The sequence below is a fragment of the Equus asinus genome, chromosome 8 (assembly GCF_041296235.1).
Source record: "Equus asinus isolate D_3611 breed Donkey chromosome 8, EquAss-T2T_v2, whole genome shotgun sequence".
Taxonomy (NCBI): Eukaryota; Metazoa; Chordata; class Mammalia; order Perissodactyla; family Equidae; genus Equus; species Equus asinus.
The window spans coordinates 9,733,114-9,758,778 of NC_091797.1; the positions used below are offsets into that span (position 1 = coordinate 9,733,114).

The window sequence follows — 25,665 nt, forward strand, 5'->3', positions numbered from 1 at the left end:
AGCCATTAGCCAACTTAGGATCATTTTCAACCAGTGAATACACATGAAGGAGATGAGGTGCATAGCATCGTCTCCAGTACAATGCGGTGGGTGGGGAGAGGATAAGAACTTTACGGTAGAGTCTCTGCTACTGAGACACTTAAAATCTAGATGAGATTAAAAGGGTTTTGAGAAGAGTAGTCACTGCTGGCTAGATATTCAGAAAAAGATTACCACAGGGCTGGGCCTTCGGTGATAAACAGGAAGGATTCTTTGGCTCCTGCCAACAGTGGCTTAAACGAAATCTAACTCATCCCCAGCAGTACTGAAACGAATCCCATCTAGCTGCCCCTTGATTATTCAGAATTCTCTCTCCCATCAGAAAGTACAATCTCTCCCTTTTCTCTAGGTAATAAATTTATCCATACTATAGGTAGAGTAAAACTATCTTTAAAAAAATCACCAAGTTTTATAAATGACCTTGAATGTGGACATGTAAATTTAACAAAACCATAGCTTTTACAACAATATTTACATATAAACCATATGTTCCATGGAATCCACAGAAAAAAGAGTTACCATTACTGGCTGAAATGAAACATAATACAGCTGTAAACAGAGATTAAATGGCATTAACACAGCATTACTCAAATTGCATCCTTTGTGTAAAAGGCCTCAAGGTACAATCAATAAGTTAATTATTAAAATGCATAAAACTGTAGCAGATATAATCACCATAAAATTGTGTTAAAATAATGTTTAAGTGTTGACTTATCAGAAAGGCCCCATTATTAAAGATAGATTTTTTTGTACTATTCCTAGAAGGTCCATAAATTGGAGAACAACAGTAAGAGATGGAGAATGCCACACATAAGGTACTTTTTGGAAGCATCTTGGCTCTAGTTCTTAGCAGTAAGAATTTGGAAACTGCAGAAATATACTGCCTGAATTCATGTTAGCCAAGGCAAAGCTTTGCGAGAGATAAGGAAGCAAGAATAGGGGACAGGAAGGAAGCAGCCTTAAGTGTTATGACATCCTTGAAATGCCAAGGACCAAACTTGAGTGTTTCTGTAGTCATGGCATCACCTAAGAATAAAGATACCCAGACCTCAAAGCAAGAAGGAGAATCAAGGTTTTCACAGTGAGTCAATATCAGGCATAGAGGGAACAAGAAGTGAGACCACAGTGCAGGTAACAACAGCGTAACAGAGGAACCACGCCCACCATCAAAAACAGAAAGAATGGGACATTTCCTGGAGAAGCAGGAAAAATACTTCATGATCTCATCTTGAACTATCTTGAGTGAAATTATTTTTGTTAGTGAATATTGTATTCAAATATACTGATAAAATGACTATGGCCTAGATTTATGTTTTTCTAAGTATATATTTTCAAGGGAAATTTTTAATGGTTTAAAACTGAAGGTAGAAAAAAAGCCTAACTGTGATAAAACTCATATCCAAGAGAATTAATCAACATACTTTTTTTTCCTCTCTGGGTAGAGAAACATCACATCTATAATAAAAATCTAAAAACATCAAAGTGGAAAGCACAATTCATCTTTAAATGGGTTTAAAAGTATTATCGTTATATCTAAATTACCATATTTATACAAATAAAAATGTCTTTAATGTACACATTTCCACTGAAATGTCAGTTTTTACCATTCTCGCTTTACCTTTACATATGCAGTAATGGAACAATATTACTTAGCCACAACCTAAGCTAACGACAATGACATATTGTTTCATAAACATTTATTCATTCTGACAAGTGCTTTGTTTTCCATTGCACTGTCTAAATAAATCTAATAAAATAAAATACAACTTATTTGCAGAGTTTTAATACTACAATGGAGAATATCTGAGATGAATTTTCATCATGCAGTTTATTTTGAAGGACTATGGGAAATAAAAGTTTATTTCTACAAAGAACTTCTCACTAAAAACTGCCCAAGGAAGCAGCAGAAAAGGCAGCTGGGTGGAGAGAAAGCTGGAGTCTTTCCATGGTGAGGACAAGGCCGATCTGCCAGAGGCAGGGCTACGACTTCTGTGTGTAACCACTGACATTTACTTTTTCGGGTCTATGTGAAAATTCAGAGGGTGAGGATGACGCGCAGGAATCTATCTGGAGAGCTGAGGAAGTATAAGAGACAGTCAGTCTTAACAGAGCAAAGGAAAAAGAGAAACAAGAGGTTGAAATAAAAGGCCTTTAGGTCCAAAGTGTGAAGAAAAATTAAAGGATATAGTAGCTAAAAGGATTAATTTACTCAAGACCCATAGACCATATAGCAGACATCAATCGTTTCTCTTTGGGGTATCTTTCCAGTGCGGGATAAAAAGACAGCCAGAAATTCTTTTGAGATTTTAGTAGAAAAATCACCTTTCAGTCTCTCAAACTTTAGGACCCTGACTAAATCACAGGATCCTCAGGTCTAGGGGTGATTAACAGTCTTGCTTTACTCATCCTGCTAGGCTTTAGGGATCGAAGGCCTGCGAGCAGGAACATCAGCCCCTCCCAGTCCTAGAGTGATCCCAAAGCCTGGTACCTCACTTTAAACCATAAGCCCCCAACGTGAAGGGTCTGAACTACCTTCCTCACAGAGACCTGAGATGCAGGGAGCTTGGTGCGGGCCTCACTGCAAGCCCAGGCCCACCCAGCCACCGCCTTTCCCTGTCTCCTGCACAGCTTGCCACAGCCTTCTGATGGAGCCCTACGACTGCTCCACTGTCTCCTGCTAGACACTCCTGAATCCCTGACTTTTGGGCTGGATCTGCCCGCAATGCAGCTCAACTTCCAGAGATCCAAATCACAATACCCAAGGGTTCTCAGATCCAGTGTCTGCTGTTTCTTGGTACATTTGGACAGTTTTCCTTCACTCAAGTTTTCTTCCTTGTAAAATGGTGAAGGCTGACATTTGCTCATTCATATCCCACTAAGATATGATAAATAACAAATGTCAAACTTGAGCTCTCATGCAAAACTCAAGTTGTGGTTAAAATGTCAACTTTGTTTAAGCCTTCCCTGACTGCCCTATTCAAAAATTACATTCCCCATCTTCTCCCCGCAAAATTTTCTACATAGCTTTTATCACCAACTAATATATAATTTACTTACTTGTTTATTATTTCTCCCCTCTGGAGAATGTAAACTCCAGAGGGTTGATATTCTTGTCTGTTTTGTTCACTGCTATACCTCTAGAGTGTCCAGGAAATAACAGATAATAAATATTTGTTGAATGGATGAACAAAATACAGTCTTAACATAGTCATCTAGGAAAAGACAGGTTAGCCCGGACATATCTAAGATAGTACAAAAGAAAATTACAAGCTTATTCTAAGGATCCCAAGTCAAAAAGCAATCTACCTTCCAGAGCAGCTCATCAATCTCATCGTTACCATTCAAATTTTTTAACCTGAGCATCTATGCCTCACTCTTCTCTGAACCTAGATTCTCACTTCAAAGCCTTGCTTCTCTTACAAGCTGGCATTCTTCTTAGTCTAAAACATTAACCATCTAGACCTCCCCTGGAGTAAACATCCCTCTATTCCCAACCTGGGTGCAATTCCTACTTTTCTGACTGAGCTGCATACAACAATAATTGTACCATTAAAGCGCAACCATTCTTCAAGTCCTTACAACTGTGGAAATTTATAATCTCTTACTATAAAAAGAAATGCACGTTGATAAGTGCAATATAGCTATTTCATTATTTTTAAAGTAAAATAAAATCCTACTTTACACAGAAGTAAACTAACTGGAAAGACGGTCCTGAGTAATTTTACTAAAGAAAAAGCAAAAACAGGAAAAAATCAAGATAGATTTATAGCAATGTGATGGGCAATAAAGACATAATAGACTTTAAAGAAAGCCAAAAACATACCTTCTCCACACTCCAAGCCCTCGAGATTCCCAACTTTAACAAATCTTCCAAAGAAAAAACAACCCTTAATTTCAGAAGTCTGACTCATTTTGGAACTTACACACTATCCAATTTATCTGGAGACAATTTACCGCCGGGACATGATAATTAAGACATACTCTGTGAAACCTTAAACTGGCACCTTCTTACTATCACTTTCTCCTAAAACTACCACATATATTAACAACAAAAATTTAACCCACTTTTTAAAATGTTGGATAAAACATCATTTTAATACAACATAATTCATAAGGTATCATTGATAAGACAATAGTTATAAATGAATGATTGAAGATGAAGTCTTCTACTTTTTATCTCATTTTCGTAATTTAAGAATTGAAAATCATGTGGAGTAGATTTACCAAATCTAACTTTTACCAGGAGAGAGTTGAGAGGGAGGGATAACACCTGGTTTATTCCAATGATAGATGTTAGCGAAACACATCATTTAATTGAAAATTTGACTAGCCAGCCTCTTGACAATTCATGAAATCAAGTCCAACCTGCTCAAGTCAATGTTTAAATATTAATTCTCATACTGTGTTATCTAGAATTTGTATTCTAAATGCAACGATTGGCATGGACATGAGAGTTAAACCCTTAACATGTGCATATCTTTACTAGACATTAAAATATTTAGAAGAGAGAATATAACAGAAATTTTATACAATAAAACTTTAAAAAATATATTCTAGATGACTTAGTAACTGCTAAGAGTACCTTTAAAATTGCTACCCAAGAGCAACAGTGACAAAAATTAGACTACTATTGCAAGAAAATATTTTTTATTACTTTCCAATTACTTTCCTAGGATATTGCTAATGTGAATATTCAAGCAAGACAAAATTTCATTTGAACGGAAAAACAAAACTATTATAATTAACATAACCCATCAGTAACTAACTAAGGTTTGCTCTACCAGTTAATAGGTTTAAAAATATTTTGAGAAAACATGTGAATTATAGAATAACCAATTTATCAACCTTTTAAAACTATTATTAACTAGTATTGGTTTAGTATCTTACAGATTACATAGTATTTCATGTATACACTTATATCTTTGCAACATTTCAGCAGATGCTACTGCAGTCCTCGTTTTAATGATGTGATTGAAGCTCTGGTGATTCGACAGAGAACTGGAAACCTCTATTCTAAACTGTGTCCTCTTAAGCTCACATGGTTGGCCACACCAATGTCAACCTGAACAACATGCCTAGTATCCTTCTTGAGAGCACTGGGAAAAGCACAGGGTTGAGAACAAAGCAGGCCTGGGTTCTAACTCGGGTGTGAGCATGTACCTTTGCCACCTGGGGAAAGCTCATTAAACTCTTCATAAAAGGAGATGACATTTACCTCGCAGTGTTGTCATCAGATTAAATGAAATAAGGAACATAGGAAGGATTTAATAACAGCATGACTGTTTTGCCCGTTTCTAAACCTGAATAAATTTTACCTTATGCCCTCTCTGCTTCTGCTCTAAGGCCACAAGACATTGCTAGAGAAAGCAATATAACAGTGCTCACTTAGCCGATTACAAATTTATGGCCTAGTACAGCTTTCTTGTTAGTTAAACTAGACAAAAATAATACCTCTCTCTCAGGATTGTTTTCAGGATTCTGTAAGATGGTGTACGTAAAGTATTAACTACAGAGACTGGCATATGCTGGGCACTGAGTAAATACTCAAACTGTACTCATTCTGTAGCTTAGCAATCTTTTCATGTATCATAGGTAAACTCCTTAACATAGTTCCAGAAGGTATTATTCTACTCTTCAACTTTTCTTAAGCTCTAATTGTGCCAGACCTTCCATAAGTGACCTCCATGACTGCTTTACTGAAAAGATGGGCAGTGGGCATGTTCTCCAGCTCTTCTTCCTTCCTTCAAACACTTCTTTACCAACTTAAAATCTCTCATACCTCCTTCAGGTCTCAGACATACAGGGATGTTCAGTGAACTCCTTATGCAATTCACTCATTCATTCAAGAAATTTTCTTGAACATCTATGACCTTTCAGGCACTGTGCCAAGTGCCAGGTGTATGGTGGTAAAAAAAAAAAAAAAGACAGACACAGTCCCTACTCTCAGGAAGCATTGTATGGGAGGGGGCAGTCATACTCTATAAAAATCACGCTATAAATATATGTTTGCAAATTATCTTTCCATCTCCTCAGACCTTGTTTCCTCAATTATTCCCAGCACACCCTCCATTTCCATGGGTTTCACTGCTTCTGCCCACCCCAGCATGAACATAATCTTTGCTTGGCAGTCACTCTCTATAGCCAATATGCTCTATTTCTTTTCTTCTTGACTTCTCAAACTTGTGAAACAAATACTCTATTTCCATTGCCTCCACTTCCTCGTGTGGTCAATAAGACGAGGAAATCGCTTTCATGTTCTGTACTTTTCTTAGAAATAACTTCCTAGAAACAATATCCATGCCTTTCTCAGTTCTGAAAGTACCAAGTACACTTTGCCTGTGAAATTCTCCTCTTTCCTCATGCCTAGGACTCCAGACTGTTTTCTCTCTTCTACTCCAATTTTTCTGATAATTCTGCTTTCACTTTAGGTTCCTCCATTTCCATTCCAAACAGGGGGTATTCCTCAAAGTTGAGTCCTCTGCTCTCTAAAATTCTCTCCATTACCCCTATCTGCCAGCTTATTTACCTTCAAAAGATTTTTCTCTCATTTTTATTTAAATGACTCTCAAATCCACATCTGCATGCTTCTTCTCAGAGAAGAAATAGTGCCTTTCACAATGTGAGTACTCACTAAATAACTGCAGAAGGAAGAAACAAGCTAACTAATCAACTAACAAGAACTTCCACTTGGGCAACAGTTCAAATTTACATCTAAAACCAAACCCACGATCCATTTTTCCTCCACTCTGACCCCAGACAATTCAGCTCACTGGGCATTACCCATGTTAATGGAGCTTCTAACCTTTCTCTATTACTTAGGCTGACTACCTGAGTTAAATTTAATTCTTTCCTCATGCTGTCCTATAAACAGTTCCTTGAAACATTTCTTGACTCCACCCCTTCAACTTTGTTCATATCGCTAGCAAAAGACCTAATCTGGTCAACTATTTATCCCATTCCCAGTCTCTCTCCACTTCAAGTCCGCACACTACTTCTAGAATAACAATCTGAAAAAATAATTCTCCTTTTGTTTAAGTCACTAATAACTTTCTCTGGACCAAAAGTAAGTTCATTTAAATACCCAGATTCTCGTGTGTGTGTGTGTGTGTGTGTGTGTGTATATATCTATCTTTTTTCCTCTCTCCTTTCTCTCTCCTCATCCTCCACTACTTTCCTAAATTCTACAAATAACCTAGAATAGTAATTTTTAAACATTTTTAAGTAGCAAAGTCTTCTTAAGTGAACTATTACACAAAATCCCAATGTATAAAAGTAGATGAAGACACAAATACACTTGTTAAAGGGGGGCCAGAAATCAGACAGCTCAATCTTCTCTGTGAATTGCTGCCCCTTTTGCTGTGAAACCTAAGAGGCCCCAAGAACACAGCCTGAAATCCATTCCATTGGTCTATACCCCTTGAACATTTCCTAAAACAATCTCTACTGGAATTCAGTCCCTAACTCCTTTCTTTCTCCTTAACCTTCCTCTCCATTCTAGGTTACATTAAATCTCTTAATAAGCCAGTATGAATTTTCTCCCACCTGTGGAATCCTTACTGATTACTCCATGCTACACTAACTTTTCCTTCCTATGAACTAGAATAAGAACAGCTAGCACTACTGTATGTCAGAATCTGTACTAAGCCTTTACTGAATCCTCACTACAATCAGTGAAGTGTACATAGACAGAGATATATCTATATAGCTACATATGTATATGTAATTACTGTGCACATTCTATAAATAAGGACACATGTCGGGTGATTTGCCCAAGGTCACACAAGTTTGTATATAGTGGAACCAAATCTGAACTTAGTCTTACTCCAAGTCTGTACTCTATATTAGTTCTTTCCAACCTTTTTCATGTCACTGAGCTCATATGAAATATTTGTACGGGGCCGGCCCAGTGGCCCAATGGTTAAGTTCAGACGCTCCACTTCAGTGGCCCGGGGTTTGCAGGTTTGAATCCTGGGCATGGACCTACACACCACTCATCAAGCAATGTTGTGGCAGCATCCCACATAGAAGAACTAGAAGGACATACAACTAGGATATACAACTATGTGCTGGGGCTTTGGGGAGAAAAAAAAGAGAGAGAGAAAGATTGGCAACAGGTGTTAGCTCAGGGCCAATCTTCCTTATCAGAAAAATGATTTTAAAAAAATGATATTAGGGCCGGCCCAGTGGTACAGTGGTGAAGTTTGCACATTGTGCTTTGGCAGCCTGGGGTTCGCTGGCTTGGATCCCTGGTGTGGACCTACACACCGCTTGGCAAGCTATGCTGTAGCAGGTATCCCACATATAAAGTAGAGGAAGATGGGCATGGATGTTAGTTCAGGGCCAGTCTTCCCCAGCAAAAAGAGGAGGATTGGTGGCAGATGTTAAGCTCAGGGCTAATCTTCCTCAAAAAAAAAAAATGATATTTGTAAAGTACTCGAGAGTAAATGGAAGAAGCTACTCACAGTTGAAGGCAACTAGCTTTGAGAGGCCCAGCCTAGTTTCCTCAAGGGTTCATGGTATCAACATCAGAGTATACTGGAAATTCATTAGCAGCATACCAGCTGAGAAATGCTGCTGTTATTCATTTACTATTTACTAGCACCCGGCATGTAGTAGGGGTTCAAATATATATGTATGGATATTGATAAAAGACAACAGATAATGCTCAAATCGCCAACGGAAGTAGACAGAACAAATGAGAGCTGAAGATTTTCAATGCCTGTATTCTGATAAGCCAATAATCAATTTAGATTTCTACAAAGGTAACATCTAAACCATCAGTTCTTGAGCTTTAACGTGCATCAGTTTCACCTGGAAGGCTTGTTAAACCACAACCTGTGGGACCTGCCCCAGAGTTTGATTCAGAGAGTTTGCATCTCTAAAAGATTCCTAGATAATGCTGAAGCTGATGCTGCTGGTACGAGTCCTGAGAGAACCACTGGTCTTGAAAACAAAAAACCTAGCGATAAATATGCTTCTATACCCATACAGACCGCTCACCAACCTCCCCACCGCCCCCAGCCAAATATCTAATCCTTTGGTAGTCAATTTCTAATGACTTAAGTCTGTTCTAGGTCATGATGCAGGCTGGATTCTGGGACAAAAGATAAGTTTTTTAAACAATGTAAATGTTCCTTGACTTAATTATAACAACATGTAGCAGACCTTAAGTATGCTATCATCAGGGACAGGAATTTCAGCTACATAAAATGTACATGATCTATGTTGTACTTAGCATCCAACAGAGCCAAGTCTCAGGCATTCAGAACAACACTCTAAGCGATCTGATTAAGAGGACACGTTGCTTTTAATTTATTAGAAGAACTATCTAGTTCAATTTAATTCTTAACAAAGCCAGTGGCTGAAGTGATTTAATATCCAAGCTCCAAGTGAAAGAATATTTTAGTGGTATGTTTTTCCACAGAATCCTATTTGACAACCTAAGTGCAATTTTCAAACGTCTCCGCCCCCTGCTGACAAGGATAACTGAAAAGGCTTTAAGATTTTTAATATATCATAACTATTTATACTCAATACAATTAAATCTGAGAATAAAAATCAAACATTATGAAACTAGTATTTTGGGAGTAAGGTATATCCTCCTAAAGCAATTAGTTTGCAACAAGATCATTTATAACAACAGAATGTTCTCTTGGAAATGGTTGCTGTTTCGATACTAAAATCTCTTATCCTCTCGTATAATATGCATGCAAATAAAAACGGAATTCAAACAGACTGATAAGGTAAAATCCAAGAAATCTGAAAGCAAAGATTTAAAAACGACAACAACCAAAAATCACAACCACCCCAAAACCAGCTGACCAAAGAAAAAAACTCAGTGAATGATAAATAAATAATGGAAGAAAAACAAAAACTAATGGATGAGTGAACAATGTTTTGCCTACTTTCTGCTCATTCCTTGTCCACTGTTTATTCTTGTCCTTACCCATCTCTCTACTAGTCCATGTCACTCACGTCTTTCAAATCCCAATTCAAGATTGATCTTCAAGAAACCTTCTCTAATATGATCCACTTGAATAAGTTCCTCACTCCACATCAACTCAACACTTTTCTTTCCGCCATCATGTTTTGTAATTGTTTTCTAGTTACTTCTATCTCTCAAATTACCCTATTACTAAGTAGATCAAATCTTAAAGCAAAACCTTTGTTTTAAAACTCAATCTTGGCCCATATAATCAGAGATCCATATTTAAAGAGTACAAATTCATTTGAACCAAGTGGAAATGTAAGTGGAAACTTTGTTCATACTATCTTCTTTTTGTCAGTAAACTTTCATAACATGCTAAATGCATTATACAATTTTAGAAAATATTCAAAGTTATGAAATTATGTATATTTAACTAAATTACAGTTATCAATTGACCCTGCATGGCTAACCTGAGACCAGTTGGCAGACCTCTTCCTATGGGTCTCCTGATCCATCTATCTTTGGTAATTATGTTAAAAAAAAAAAAAAAAAAGCAAGCCTATGTCTACACGCTCGCCGCTAGCCACAATTACACTTCTACAGTTCGGGTTCCCACCACCTACAGGACGGGCTACACGCTGTCATCTAAAGTCCTTTGAAAACACTGCCCCCACAACATGGAATTCCCTTCTTTCTCTGGCTAACTCCCTAACTTTACCTGGCAAACATAACATCCTCACTCAGTGACAGATGCAGTAATTTTCTCCTTTCTGTCAGCTCCTTCCTCTGTTCTACTATAGAATCCTATGACCGCCTCTACCAGGGCACTTATCATACTGAATTTGTATATTTGTCTTTATCTGGTTTTTCTTCCAGGAGACTGTAAAGTTCTCATAAATAAGGGCTGTGTCTTTTATTGCAGGATCTCCAGAACAGCACCTGTCCACGGTGAACATTCAGTAAAAATCTGTTGAATGATCAACACAAAGTAGACGGAATATGTGCGTATGTGTATACACCCACACACATATGCATCATTCTTTGAATAAGAATCATAATTTCACTACTGTATTATTAAAGTATTTGTAACTGAATACTTACTATGTTTCTGGACATTAAATAATGATGATGATAACTGGCTACCACTTTGTATATACTTGTGTATTCTTCTAACCCACATTTTGATTTAGAAAAACACATGGAAAACACATTTGGCTAGCTACTAAAATGAATTAATATTTTATAACTTGTTAGAAATATACCTCTATCTAAAAAGAAACAAAAAGGGTTTATTTTCTCATATTGAAAGCCACTTTTTACAGCTCTGGCAGAATTTACCAGGTATTCAGCAAACATCTAACAGCAAACATCTAACAGATGCCAGGTCTTGTACTCAGCCCTTAAGACTCAGAGAGGAAAAGTCACTGTCCTTGCATTCAAGTAGCTCAAAATCCAGTCATAAGACACACACACGCAAAGATACTACAATGCAATAATACTTATAAAGATGGCTATGTATAAAGCTCAATGAAGACAGATCAATATAGGTATTCTATTCCTAATATATATAGCAGGAAAAAAATGACAACTGCAATTACTTAACAATAAACTAAATGTAAGACAATAAACTATTGGCCATATCCTCTGCTATAATAACCTTTAAGGGTTCTTAACCTTTTTTTATGCCATGGACCCCTGTGGCAAGCCCATGATGAGAAATCTCTTCTACTTTATAAAATCAATCGCTTCTCTGGCAAATTTAAGGCTCTACTAAAATTCTTAGTTTAATTCAGCTTCAAATTCAGTATAAATGGAACAATAGCACATTAACAAACAACTGTTTAGTACTGTGCACTGATTTATGTGAAGGAATTTGGGGAAAATAGACCAAATTTTCTAGTTTGCTGTGTATTTATTTGTATGGGGACTTAATCTTTAGTTCATTCAATAAACATTTATTGAGTGTCTACTATGAGTCAGACATTGTTCTAGGTGCTGAACATGCAGCAGTGAACAAAAAGGGCAAGATGACCTGCTTTTATATAGTTTTCGTTCTAATTGTGGGATAGAGATAATAAGTGAACAAATAAACAATAAATAGGAGGTATGGATAAGTCCAAAATTATAAGAGCATAATCTGGTAGCAAGTAACTGGGAGCTACATAAAGTGGTACCTCTCTATATTATTAATACCACCTACTGGAGTGTGTATGGTAGTCTGAAAATAGTTTAAAAGAATAGAACAATACCCAATCCAAGCTACCAACTCTGAATAAGCATTTTATAGACAGATGACTACTTTTTACAAATGTAGAGGGACTGACTTAGTACACTGAGTTACTAACAAAAAAAAATAACAGTGAACATCAAAACTTTAAGTTGCTTCCACAATCACACTATTACTATTCAAAAACGTTTCTAAGAGAAAACAAGAATTTGTAGACTATAATATAAAAATTGCTCAACCTTAACAAAAATATCTAGAGGGGCTGGCAACGTGGCCTAGTGGTTAAGTTTGCGTGTTCTGCTGCAGGCGGCCCAGTGTTTCGTTGGTTCGAATCCTGGGCGCGGACATGGCACTGCTCATCAAACCACACTGAGGCAGCATCCCACATGCCGCAACTAGAAGGACCCACAACGAAGAATATACAACTATGTACCGGGGGGCTTTGAGGAGAAAAAAGGAAAAAAATTAAATCTTAAAAAAAAAAATATCTAGAGACAGGCTACTTTAATATTTATACTCTGGATGATGGTTACAAAAACAAATACACACAGTTTTAGGTTATTTTACAATACAGACAACAAATTCCCCTCCTATATTAAGTATAACCTTAGATAGAAGAGTATGCAAAGTATTATAAATAAATAAACAAATGCCTGTAACAAACACAAGCAAGGGAAGATGGGAGGAAGAGACAGACGTCGATTAGGCAGGCAGTTCATGAAGAACAGAGCTGAATTTTTAGAAAGAAGTTAGGGAAAAGAAACGTTTCGTTCTGGGCAGCGTAACTAAGCAAGGTGGCAGTGGCAACAGAGTCACTGCTCCCAAGTGCTGGAGGTACTAACTGCTTCTCGAATGGCTCAGAAGTAATCCTAAGGACCCATAATTTTTGCTCAGATGCACAAAGCAATGTGTCTCGAATAAGTTACAATGAGGACATGAGCATAAAGAGAAAGAAATCAGACATACGGTCATTTCAGAAACAACAGTAAAAGGAGAATCTGAGGTGAAACTGACTATATCACCACAACTTTTTTCTTGCGCTGTCAGGAAATATGCTACATATTCAACAAAAGTGATTGTTCCAAATCATTCCTAGGCTTAACACCAAAGTCCTTTAATTGGAGCCCTACAGAAAATGTCTAACATACATCCTCCATAATCATTCTCTACAAACAGGATTTTAAGCCATCAATTTTCTACACCTCTTAAGAGTGTTTTTAATTGTATGTATCACTTAACAAATAGGTACAATTATTAAATTGAAGAGAATATTTTGATAAACTAAGGGATACTACATAATATTTCATTGAAAAAATACCTAAGAGAAGATATAATTGAGAAAAACATGAACACTTATCTACAAATACAGACTGTACCAAGTGAGCACTAGACAGACACAATAAATCATAAGCGTAACTTATAACTTTTTAGTCAAAATATATTTGCTGTAATCAATAATGAGCTAATGAAAATACAGGCTGCTATACATTATCTAGAAAGGTAAAAATTATTTATTGATTTTATTTTACAATAATTTTTGAAGAAAACTACTTTTACACTGCAAAATAAAACTCCCATTTAAAATTAATTTTCCGACACACAGGTTTAAAAATAACTAAATACTGAAGACACTGCTACACAGGCCACCTCAGATCCACGTAAGAGAAGGCGGGTTAGTGAAGAGGAGTACAAGCCAACGGCCTCGTAGTCAGAGCAAATTCCCCCTTCTCTCACTTTCCTCTTCCTCCTCTTAGTTTACAGCACAAGCTAAAATGCTAGCTCGACTTCTTTCTCTTTTCACTTCAAAACCATGGCCTAATTTTCTCCACAGCTCACAAACATTTATCTACTGTGATGGTTAATTTTATGTGTCCACTTGACTGGGCCACAGGGTGCCCAGACATTTGGTCAAACACGATTCTGGGTGTGTCTGTGAGGTGTTTCTTGAGGAGATTAACACTTGAACTGGTAGACTGAGTAAAGTAGACTGCCCTCCCCAAAATCTGCAGGCCTCATCTAATCCTTTGAAGGCCTGAATGGAATACAAAGGCTGACGTCCTGTGAGTAAGAGAATTTCCCCCTGCCTGACTGCCTTGGGCTGGGTCACGGGTTTTTTCCAGCCTTCAGACTCAAACTGAAACAATGGCTTTTCCTGGGTCTCCAGCATGCTAACTGCACGTCTTGGAGCTTGTCAGCCTCATAATCATATGAGCCATTCCATATAATAAATCTCTTTTTACACACACACACACATTCTGTTGGTTCTGTTTCTCTGGAGAACCCTAATACACCTACCTCCTTAATACAGCAAATTCCTAATAAAAAGGTCAAAAAACATTTTAAAGTAATAATATACAATGATGTCAATGACAGCAAGATTCTTTAGCCTGATGAGAGTCTAACTGAAAACCTTTCCAGTCATTTCATAGCATGCAAACGTTACAACTGTCTCTAGTTTTTCACGAGATAAATTTATTCCCCGGTGAATATATACAGAAGACACAATCTGAACTATAATCAAAGATTTATGTGCTCAGGATATTGGTTGCAATAACATTTATGACAGTCAAATAGACACAACCAAATATCCCATAACAGGGAAATGATTAAACAAATTATATCACTTTCAAAGGATGTGCTATCATGCAACTAGTCTGAACGATATTTTCAAAAATTACCCAACAACCTAAGGAAATGATCATAATACAATGTCAATCTTTAAAATGGGAAAAACACAATGATATCTAGACTAGAGAGAAAGGCTAAAATGTTGACAGTAATTATTTCTGAATGGGGAAATGACAAGTAAATTTTTCTGTATTTTTTTATATTTTCTATAATCAGAATATGTTACCTGTAAAATAAAAGAAACAGTAGTCTAAGAAACATCATCTAAAATTGTATTTAAAGAAAATTCTATTAAATGATAAATTTAAGATTCTATGGACAATTATCAATGAAGACGGTTTTAAAAACAAATCTGTAAAAACTGTAAGAGCTTTTTATAATATATTATAAAAGAATCTCAACTTAAAAAAAAGATAAAGCTAGAGACATGTTACAGACTGAATTGTGCCCTCCTAAAATTTGTTTGTTGAGCCCTAACTCCCAATGTGACTGTATCTGGAGACAGGGCATTTAAAGAGGTAACTAAGGTGAAACGAGGTCATAAGGGTGGGACTCTAATCCAGTATGACTGGTGTCCTTATAAGAAGAGGAGGAGACATCAGAGAGGTGAACACACAGAGAAAAGCCTACATGAGGACACAGTGAAAAGGCGGCTGCCTGGAAGCCAAGGAAAGAGGCTTCAGGAGAAATTCAGTCTGCTGACACCTTGATCTTGGACTTGCACACTCTAAAACGGTGAGAAAACTAACTTCTGTTGTTTAAGGCACCCTGCCTGTGCTTTTTGTTATGGCAGCCCTAGCAAATTAATACAAGACATAAGAAAGTGTCATTACAAAATTTACTTGGTAAATATTCTCTCTTCCACAATTTATCTTTCCTAGGAAGAAGCAAACCAAGAAATAAACAATAAAAAATTTACTTTGTACCATAGTGCCGTGGCATAGAAGGGACAAGAAACTGTATTTCCAAAATAAAATGTTATTAGCTAGTACTATCAAAGAAAAATAATGGATAGGAGTGGGGATCTGAGCATATGGATAGATTTAAAAGTAGTTCTCAGGTTTATACGTGATTAGTGTCTATCTAAAAATAAAAGATTTGGCATAACACAATAGAAAACACTTTCAATTGTTTTCACTTTATTTGTTCTCAGTACCTCTTAGTCCTGAATATAACATTATATGTGCATTTGTGTATACACGTCTGTACATATTACATGTCATATTATATTCCTGAGACGTGCAGGAACGCAGTGCAATGTCGCTCTATCGACGACCCCTGGCAGTTCCCCACGGACAAGAGGGCTCCTCACACAAGCCTTACTCTACATCTGACACTGCTGTGTCAACCTCACCCTTTGAATTAAATTCACTTCCCCAGTCCTTTGTCCAGCATCTATTAGATTAACACATGAGTTTCTTCTTACCTAAATGAAACTGCAGACACAATTATCTTTTAGAATTTTCAACTACATTTCAGGGGAAAATTCAGAAAACAGACCTTTTAGTCTTCAAACCAAATGAAAATTTCTGATTTTTCAAAATTACCTTGTCTGGATCCATCTTTCCTTTGATAAATTCTTGCTTCCAGAACTGCAACGCCTGTTCCAATGTTAAACCAATGCCCTTCAGGAAGAGGCCATACTGCATTCGGCCTCCATGACGAAGATGGTGATTCTCCCGCAAGGCTTTATGTAACTGCCGCATGCAAGGTGGGAAGGATTTGGTAGAAAGCTGCAAGAAAAGAGAGTTTTCTGTTAAGTGAAGGACTTACCAAGTCCCCCAAAATATTTGTTGCAAACTCAATTTAATTTGCAAATTGTAAATTCAGTCTAATGGGAATAAAAACAAAAACTATAAGGAAGTACTACTGTCTTACTAGCTTAAAGATGAACTCTTCTTCTGAATATTTTTATATTGATTACATGTTGAAATGATAATATTTTGGATTTATTAGATTAAATAAAATATTAACATTTATTTCACCTATTTCTTTTTCTAATTTTTAAACTTTTACTTTTGAGATAACTATAGATTCATGTGCAGTTGTAAGAAAAAAGACAGAGAGATGTCATGCACCCAGTTTCCTCCAAAGGTAACAGCTTGTAAAACTATAGTATATTATCACACCCAAGGTACTGACATTGATACAATCCACTAGTCTTAGATTTTCACAGTTGCACTCATGTTCATTTCTGTGTGTGTATGTAGTTTTAGGCAATTTTATCACATGCGCAGGCTCATGCCTCCACAACCACAAGCCAGGATGCAGAACAGTTCCATCACCACCAGGAGCCCTCAGGTTTCCCTTTTATGACCACCCCCACCCACCTTCTGCACCACCTACCCCCCACCATTCCCTAATCCTTGGCAACTACTAATCTGTTTTCTGTCTCTGTAATTTGGTCTTTTCAAGAGTGTTATATAAATAGAATCACATATCACGTAACATTTTGAGATTGGCCTTTTTACTCAGCATAATTCCCACAAAATTCACCTAAGCTGTTGCAGGTATCACTAGTTCGTGTTTTTTATATTGCCAAGCAATATTCCATGGTATGGATGTACCACAATTTGTTTAAACGTTCATTTGCTGAAGGACATTTGGGTTGTTTCCAGTTTGGGGCTATTTCAAATAAATGAATATACAGGTTTTTATGAGAACATAAGATTTAATTTCCCTGGGATAAATGTTCAAAAGTACAATTGCTGAACCACAGACAAATATCTATAACATTCTGCAAATGTCTGTAAATATTTATTGGGTGTTTTGGGAAACAAGAAGACAAATAAAGAATAATTATTCCCTTTAAACAGTTAAGGGAAGGAAAAAGAAACAGTTGCTATTATATAAGTTAAACTCATAAAATAAATCATATACTGAGAGCTCTAACAAGGCGTAAGTCAAGTGCCATGGAAGCACTGTGACAGGGAGGGGTAAAAAAGCCCAGGTTATGGCTATTCCAACATGAACCCTTTGCTCCAGCCAGCTGGGTTCATCCATGATCACACAGTCATGTTTTGACCTTCTTACTTTTCTCATTCCACTGGTCCTGCCTGGTACACCCCTCCCACTCCCCATACCATCTGGCCAAAGCCAAGCCATTCATCAAGACCCAGTAAAACTTCAGCTTCCTTTGGCAAAATTCCTTGATTACCTTTTAGTCATTCAATCACCAAATATTGAACACGACTACGTGTACAGCCCTGCGGAACCAGCAGCAATCAAAGAAGTTAAATATTGTCCTCAAAAAACTTATATTCTAATGGGAGGAGAGAGACAATAAAAGCAGACATAAATAAAGATGACAACATCTGATTCCAAAAGCACTGGAAATAATGGGATAGAGTAATGGGATCAAGTGTGAATGGGAGACGAGTACTTTAACTTGGGTGGCCAGGAAGCCTCTCTGAGGAGATGGCATTGCCAGCTAAGACGTATATCTTAAGTAGGATTCCAGTCAAATGAAGATCCAGGTAAAGGAAATGAAAGCAAACAAATAAGAAATGTACTTGGTGTGCCCAAGAGATCGCAAGAAGATTCACATGGCTAGGGCACAGTGAGTGAGCCAGAAAGAAGAAGACAAAATTGGAATGACAAGTACGTATGGCTTTATAGGCCACAGTAATGAGTTTGGATTTTAGTCTAACTGTGATGAAACCCCAGAGAGGGTTTTGACCAGAAGACTGACATGATCTGATAAACAAGAGAACTCCGGCTGTTATGTAGTGAACAGACTATATACAAGCAAGGATGGAAGCAGGAAGAATACTTAAAGATGCTTTGGCAGTAGATCAAATAATGGAAAGGGAAAAGAGAGTCTAGGGTTGCCATAATGGAACAGAAAAGTGATTGTGGATATTGAGCAGACAAAGGAATTCTAAGGCCAGGGTATGGGATGAATTATCAACATGGATGTTGCAGAGGCCAAGAACAATAACAGGATTAAGTGCTAGTACAAAAGACCAGGAGCCAAGTACTAAAGTCACCAGGGAATGAGGGCAGAAGGCAGGGAGAGGCAGCAACAAGAAGGATCAGGTGGTATAATGTGATCACAAGTGCTGTAAAGGAGGTGGAGTTTCGCCAACGGAAGGCAGAGAAATGGTTTGGAAGCATAACATGGACCACGCAAAGCACTCATCTCATACCTATACAGGGCATAGGAGAGAAAAGCCGCTTCTACTTGAAGAGAGCCACAGAGAAACAGCATTGTTGAGGGAGCCAGGTTTCAGTTAGAAAAAAATCTAAAGGGAACATTTGGAGAAGAAATTGCGAATATCAAGGGGTGTACTAACGATATGCTGTTCTGAGGATCAAGCAATATAGATATAGTTACTTAGCACAAGGTCTCAGGCACAGACCCATAGATATGATCATCACAGCAGTTAACATAATGTATCATTATACCATTTATTTATTATTTACTATGTTGTCTACCTCCCTCAAGTAAGGTCCATGAAGGCAGAGGCATTTTCTGTTTTCTTCACCTCTGTATCCAGAGCACAGTGGCTGGTAAATAATTGATGGGTTAAATATATATTCACTAAGTGAATTCAGGTTTATGCTTCTATGTCCTCCCACAGTATCCAGCCAAGTCCACATTTGCTTGTGAATGTGATAGAATTAGGAATAGAATTAACCTCCAACCATTCGCGTAATATAAACACAAATCACATGGCACAGAGGAAGTGTTAGAGATGAAACAACGGTTGGAGAAAAGTAAAGGATGGGGTATCCTTGATAAGAGATTTCAAATCAAGTGTGTACAGTAGGCAATCCTGTTGTTATTTCTGACATATTACCTGCAAGTATTGGTTATAATTTTTCAAATAGGAAGACAAACTATTCATTCTGGTCTCTAAAAACTCGTGGTCTCTCCCAACTCACCTTATTATAATTCTTGTTTCCATGCATTAAAATTTCAGTGTATTTTTAATTTATTGTAAATAATTTGGTAACTGCCTAAACAAAGATTATGGCTGGTTTTTTCCCCTTTTTTGGATAGAATGGAAATTCTATTATGTATTAAAGAGAAGTTCTACAAATTATAGTAAAGTACACTACTCTTTCACTCTAACATGGAAGCACAAAGTGAAGTTAAAATGAGCTGTCCATTAATCTAGTGGCAATCCAAGGACGGGAGCCCATACTTACTGTTATGGAAGAAATTGTATCCTCTCAAAATTAATATGTTGAAGTCATAATCCCAGGTACTTCAGAATGTGACGGTTTTTAGAGAGAGGGCTTTAAAGATGTAATTAAGGTTAAATGAGGTCATGCAGGTGGGGCCCTGGTCCAATGTGACTGATGTCCTTCTAAGAAGAGGAAGAGACCAGGGATGCACAAGCACAGTGGAAAGACCATGTGAGAACACAGAAAGGGTGGCCATCCAGAAGCCAAGGAGAAAGGCCTCAGAAGGTGTCAAACTTGCCAACACCTTGATCTTGGAATTCTAGCCTCCAGAACTGTGAGAAAATAAATTTCTGTTGTTTAAGGCACGCAGTCTGTGGTATTTTGCTACAAGGCCCTAGGAAACTGAAACACTTAGTATTTTCCATTTCTCCTTTCTAAATGCATATGGTATTTAAATATAAACACATAAACACCATGTAGCTACCATCACTTAAAAGAATTCCCCTTTGGAATAACTGATTAAATTCTGTTTTTATCAGACTACAAATAATTTTCTGATTAAGTTTGGTTTTTCTATGATTAAAAAAATTAAATGTATAGCATTTGGGAATTCCTTTAAAAATGACTGGCAAACAATGAAATAACATTCTCTTCCATCTCCCCTGCAAAAAGTAATCTTTGGTTGAAGAAAATCTGTACTTTCTCCACTGAAAAAGGCCTAAGTTTAAAGGATGTGATGCTTACCGAATCAATCTGATCTAAAGAAATCTTCCCAGCATTTCCTTGTATACTGTAATCTTGACCAATGTAGGAATGACTAAAAATAAAAACAACAAAATATTAAAATAGGGTATGTAAAACATTTTTTTGATCACTTCAAAGGAAATTTTTTTATTCTGATATAAAGTCAGAATGAGAAAAATTTTACATATAAACCTTAGCAGAAACATAGCCAAGTGTTTTAAAAGTATTTAATAGAATACATTTAAGTAACTTACACAAAAAAATTACAGAAATATAGTGACATCCAGATCTCCAGTCTCCTAGTCTGGCATGCCACTTCCATTTCTTAGAAGCACAAGGCAAATTATTAAAGTTCAAACTTCTACCTTATTTATTACCTTATTACAGCATGGCAGCACAGCAAAGAAGAAACTGGAACTCATATCAGGAACCATCACTTACTAGTGGTAGGTTCTTGAGTAAGTTACTTATTACTCTCTATGTCCCAGGCTCCTTATTTGTCAAATGGAAGTAACAAGGCCTGCCTTGCAGTGTCGATAGGAGGTCTGAATTGAAATGGTTTTTGTTGAAGGACCTAACATATAGTAATTACTGTTTGTTTAAATAAGTAACATCTGAATAGCACTTTACACGTACACAGAGTCCTTATCTATATCCTCTAATTACACCCTCACAACAACCTCAAGAGAACATTTTTATTTTTCATTTGACAAATGAGGAAATGGAGGCTCAGAGGAGTCAGAAACTTATTAGATTGGAAAGTAAGTCAGCAGTGCAGCAGGAACTCAAACGTTTTGACTCCCAATTCTGTTTCAATTTCCGTTTTGACTTCCAATGCCGTCTCCTTTCCTATAATAAACTTTCCTGCTGTACTACTTACAAATTAGGAAATACAACTTGGCATATATTACCTAAAGCCATCAACCTTTTTTAGATTGTCGTCTCCTTGACACAACTCCTGACCCACGCCCAACTCCATAAAGACTGATTCAGATGCAAACATTCAGGTATGACAAAGCAAACCAGTTGCTAGATTACAAAGAAAACCACAATCAAACCATGGTTTATGCAGACTCCACAACTAAAGGGAAATTCTGGAGTAAAGTATTATAATCACAAAGAATTTTCTACTTTCTACACACTCAGTATACATCCTTGCTGCTGACCAATATACCCACTCAATATGCTCTGTAGAAACGCTGTTGTTCCTACAATCAATCAATTGTACTGATTAAAAATGGGTATGGATTATAAAGCAAACTACCGTATATCTTGGGATGCTGCAGCCACTGGCTAGGAGACTTGTTAGAAGTGTAGATTTGCCCTTTCTAGAGTCCTCCTGCCTTGGGCTAAGAATGGTCTGAGAATTACGCTGACAGCAGGATGAGCAGAATGCCAAGGAGTGATACAGAAAGATCCCACACCCGAGAACATATCGTCTTGCCTCTGGTATTATTTCTCCCTTGAGTAACAAATTTCTGACAATTAACCCATCACTGGATGCTATCCATTCCTTTTATCATCGTACTGTCATGGTATACAAAACTTATGCTAAGTTAAACCACCAGCTGTCATTTAACTTTAATAGTTTACATGTTAATGTAGAGCATAACCAGAGAACTGTTTCAGTGGAATCCAGAAAATAAAAACGTATTTCACCTTCCAATATATCTTACAGTGGAGCCAAGAGGCAGCACGGGGCGATAGAAACAGCAGTAGGCTAGAAGTCTGGAGACCTCTTCTTGATTTTGTATTTTAAACCAGTATTTTGGCAAACTGGTGTGAGTTACTTAACCATCCTGATTTGTACTATACTTGTTCGTAAAATAGCACTAATAATGCCAGGCCTGCCTAATTGACAGAAATGCTGGGATAATCCAATGAAATAATATATTCAAAGTGCTAATTAAAATCAATAAGGCATATTCCAGTACACAGAGCAACTGCAGCTTTGACCAGTAAGTATACAGAAAGGACGGGAAGGGAGGCAGCATGATCCTACAGAGGAGCCATCACCTAGTTGAGAGGTTCTGGACCACTCCATCTACCTTTAAAAGCTTCAGCTTCTGAGTTTATAAATTGATTACAATCATCTAACAGGACTGTTTAGATCAAACAGATTAACAAGTATAAAAGTCCTCAATAAATAAATGGTAAAATGATATACCAATACTATTATAGTTATTGACCAAATAGAGCCAAATGATTACTATACCACAGGAAGTTTTTCTGAGCTCAGATTAATGCAGTAAACTAAGTACAAAGAGAAGACATATAAGGAGGACGCACACATGTGCCTGAATGGCAGTATAAAATGCTTGTTCTTCAGCACTTTGAGAGAATATGCAAAACAGCTAAATTCCAAGGAAAAAAGGTAAAAAGAAAGAGAATGGTAGCAATGATTAATACAAAGACTTTCTTGGGTAGAAATAACTACAGAGACAATAGAAGGAAACTGTAAATACAACATACTCCTAAAAATATTATTAATAGATGGGAAGATGGCCACCAGCCCTCAAGCACGGAACCCATGGAAGGAAAAATGATAGAAACAACGATGTTAAGCATTACATTAGGAATGAGACTTCTCCTCTACTCATTCGTAATCAGAGGGATAATTTACATCTTGGTTAGAGGAACTGGTACATCACAGCTATTTAATACATATTTGAACTAGTTACAGACAGATGAAGATGAGGTTGGGGAATTTTCGGGTACGACACAAGAAAGGCAGATCATGAGAAGTTTTATATCCAAGGCTCAGTAGGCAAGAAAGAACCATGAAAAGATTTTAGGCAAGAATTGACACATAATTAGGTTTACTCTTGAGAAAGAAAGCAGTGTAGAGAAATGTCTAGAAAGGGGAAGGACTGAGCAATGGAAAATCAGTTGGAGGAAGACTGCAATATTCCAGGCAAGAGAAGGTGAGAGCCCGAAGTAAAGTACTGGCAACAGATTGAGAAAGGAAGGCAAGCACGGTAGAAGACAACGAGCCAAGAGTGCTGCCATACAAGAATAAAAGTCCTTACAAACAATTCACATTAGCTCATGAAACTGGACCTTTGGCTTTTAGTCAGAAGCGCTGAGGGATGTTACTAAGTAACATATTACTAAAGTAGCCTGGGAAGGTGATATGCCTTTCTGCCACATTCAGAGTTGTGTCAACTTGACGTCACATTTCTTCCAAGTAAATGCAGATGCTACACTAATAAACTGTCAAAATATATTCTTGTTTTCATCGTTTAAAAAAAATAGGTGAATTTTATGAATGAACATTTCTTAAGCATTGTATTAGGGAAACATGGAGGTAGTAATAGCAATTTTTAACAGCAAAACAACTTCTAAAAGGCTCAAGACACATATACACATGCAAACCCAGCAGAAAATACTGTTTTCTGTCCATTTTAAATAATCCCAGCTTTATTTTGAGAAACACTCACTGTCACTTACGTGTGGTTTCTAACAAGGGGGTTTCAGTAAGTGTAAAAGCTTCCCTGTTTCTAACCTTTCATAAAAGGATAAATTGAGATGTACCACAGATGCCATTTTTATCAATACAGCAGATCAAAAAACATTTTAATGGGCCACAAAATTCAAATTATGTCATTAATCTCTATTTTGCCAAATAAAAACAGGAATTTTTGATTAATCAGAGAATCTTGAAAAATCAAGGTTTGATTTCTTTAATTCTCAGTTTAGCCACTAATTTGCCACAAGTGAAAAAAAAAAAGACAAGTCAAACTATGCGTCAATTTGTTCATCCACAAATACGGTGGTAAGGGATTAGGAATTGCAGTGGTTTACCTGCATCCTCTAGGCATAATTTATCTTTTATTTGCTAGAGCATCAGGTGAAAGGTACTAAGGGTAAAATATTATAGAGTTTTCTCAAGTTATGAAAAAGCCAGAAAAGTAGTGAAAATAATAAAGATGTGGTTCAGTGAGTATTCAATTACATTAGAATACTATCTAAAGATATTGAGTTGTAAAAGGATATAGCGCACTCTTGCTAAAATGTAACAATTGCTACACTGTACCAGCAAAATAAACACCTTCATTACCCAAACAGAACCATATAAACGCATAAAACCCAGGTTGAACTTCATTTTTTTTAATGCCACTAGACTGTCTGACTCTATAACAGACTTTTTCCACATCCCAGCTGTTGTCCTTTTCTAATTACCAAAAAAAAAAGCTTTCAAGAGGCCCTGCATAGCTCCTCAAGCACTCAGCACACACTCATGAAGCAAGTTTGTGACCAAGAGTCATAAGGTAGTGAAGGATCCAGAGATGATCCGGAAAGTACAGTGTGACGAGTCCCACAACAATGCTCCACTGTCCCCCAGCCCAGAGCTGGGCTCTCTAAAAGAAGGGTGAGAGGAGAACAGAAGCAACGGGCAGCATGCAAGGTTCTTAAGCAGTGATTGTCGCTGAACAGAGAGAGCTGAGAAATGCTGTGCTTCAGAAACAGACGACAGGACTCTGAACGTTGTTAGAATATTGTTGAAACGACTGACAACTGTCTTGGCTGAACAGAGCCTGGAAAGCCCGAAGGAGAAACGACGCGAGGGACTAGCAGGGAAGGCTGGGATGAGGAAGCAACAATCAGCGAGGATGAGGGGCTGGGGAGTTAGTGGAAGAGGAAGAGATTATGATCAAAAACGATTTGGGTTTGGAAGCTTAAAAGTAGGATGTGATGACCACGTAAAAGTCAAAGGCCTAGTTATTTTAGTATTTTTATCATTTGTAGCTTAACAATTTTACATGCATTAAAACATTCTTAAATTTGGACCAGATGCATAAAAGTGTGTGATTTGGGTTTATTAAGGTTGTTGGAGGGGTCAAAAGTAAGCATGTGATAAGGAGGTGGCAATTTGGAAACACAAAGTCTATTTTTCTCAGGATGTAGAGGGTTAGGACACATCAGACGGATGGGCCGAAAGAGATCAGCAAAGCCAAGGAAATTT

The 25,665-nt window shown here is 37.2% G+C and overlaps 1 protein-coding gene across 3 annotated transcripts in view; it reads right to left on the minus strand.

Moving 5' to 3' along the window:
* PRIM2 (DNA primase subunit 2) overlaps window positions 1–25,665 on the minus strand; it is a 334,584-nt gene that overhangs the window by 65,793 nt on the left and 243,126 nt on the right. For all 3 annotated transcript variants that reach the window (XM_070514633.1, XM_070514634.1, XM_044776918.2), the window contains 2 exons: window positions 20,700–20,772; window positions 16,370–16,555 (listed from right to left, as the gene is read on the minus strand). In XM_070514633.1, the coding sequence (XP_070370734.1) occupies window positions 16,370–16,555; window positions 20,700–20,772 (259 nt within the window). The remainder of the gene's footprint in view (window positions 1–16,369; window positions 16,556–20,699; window positions 20,773–25,665) is intronic.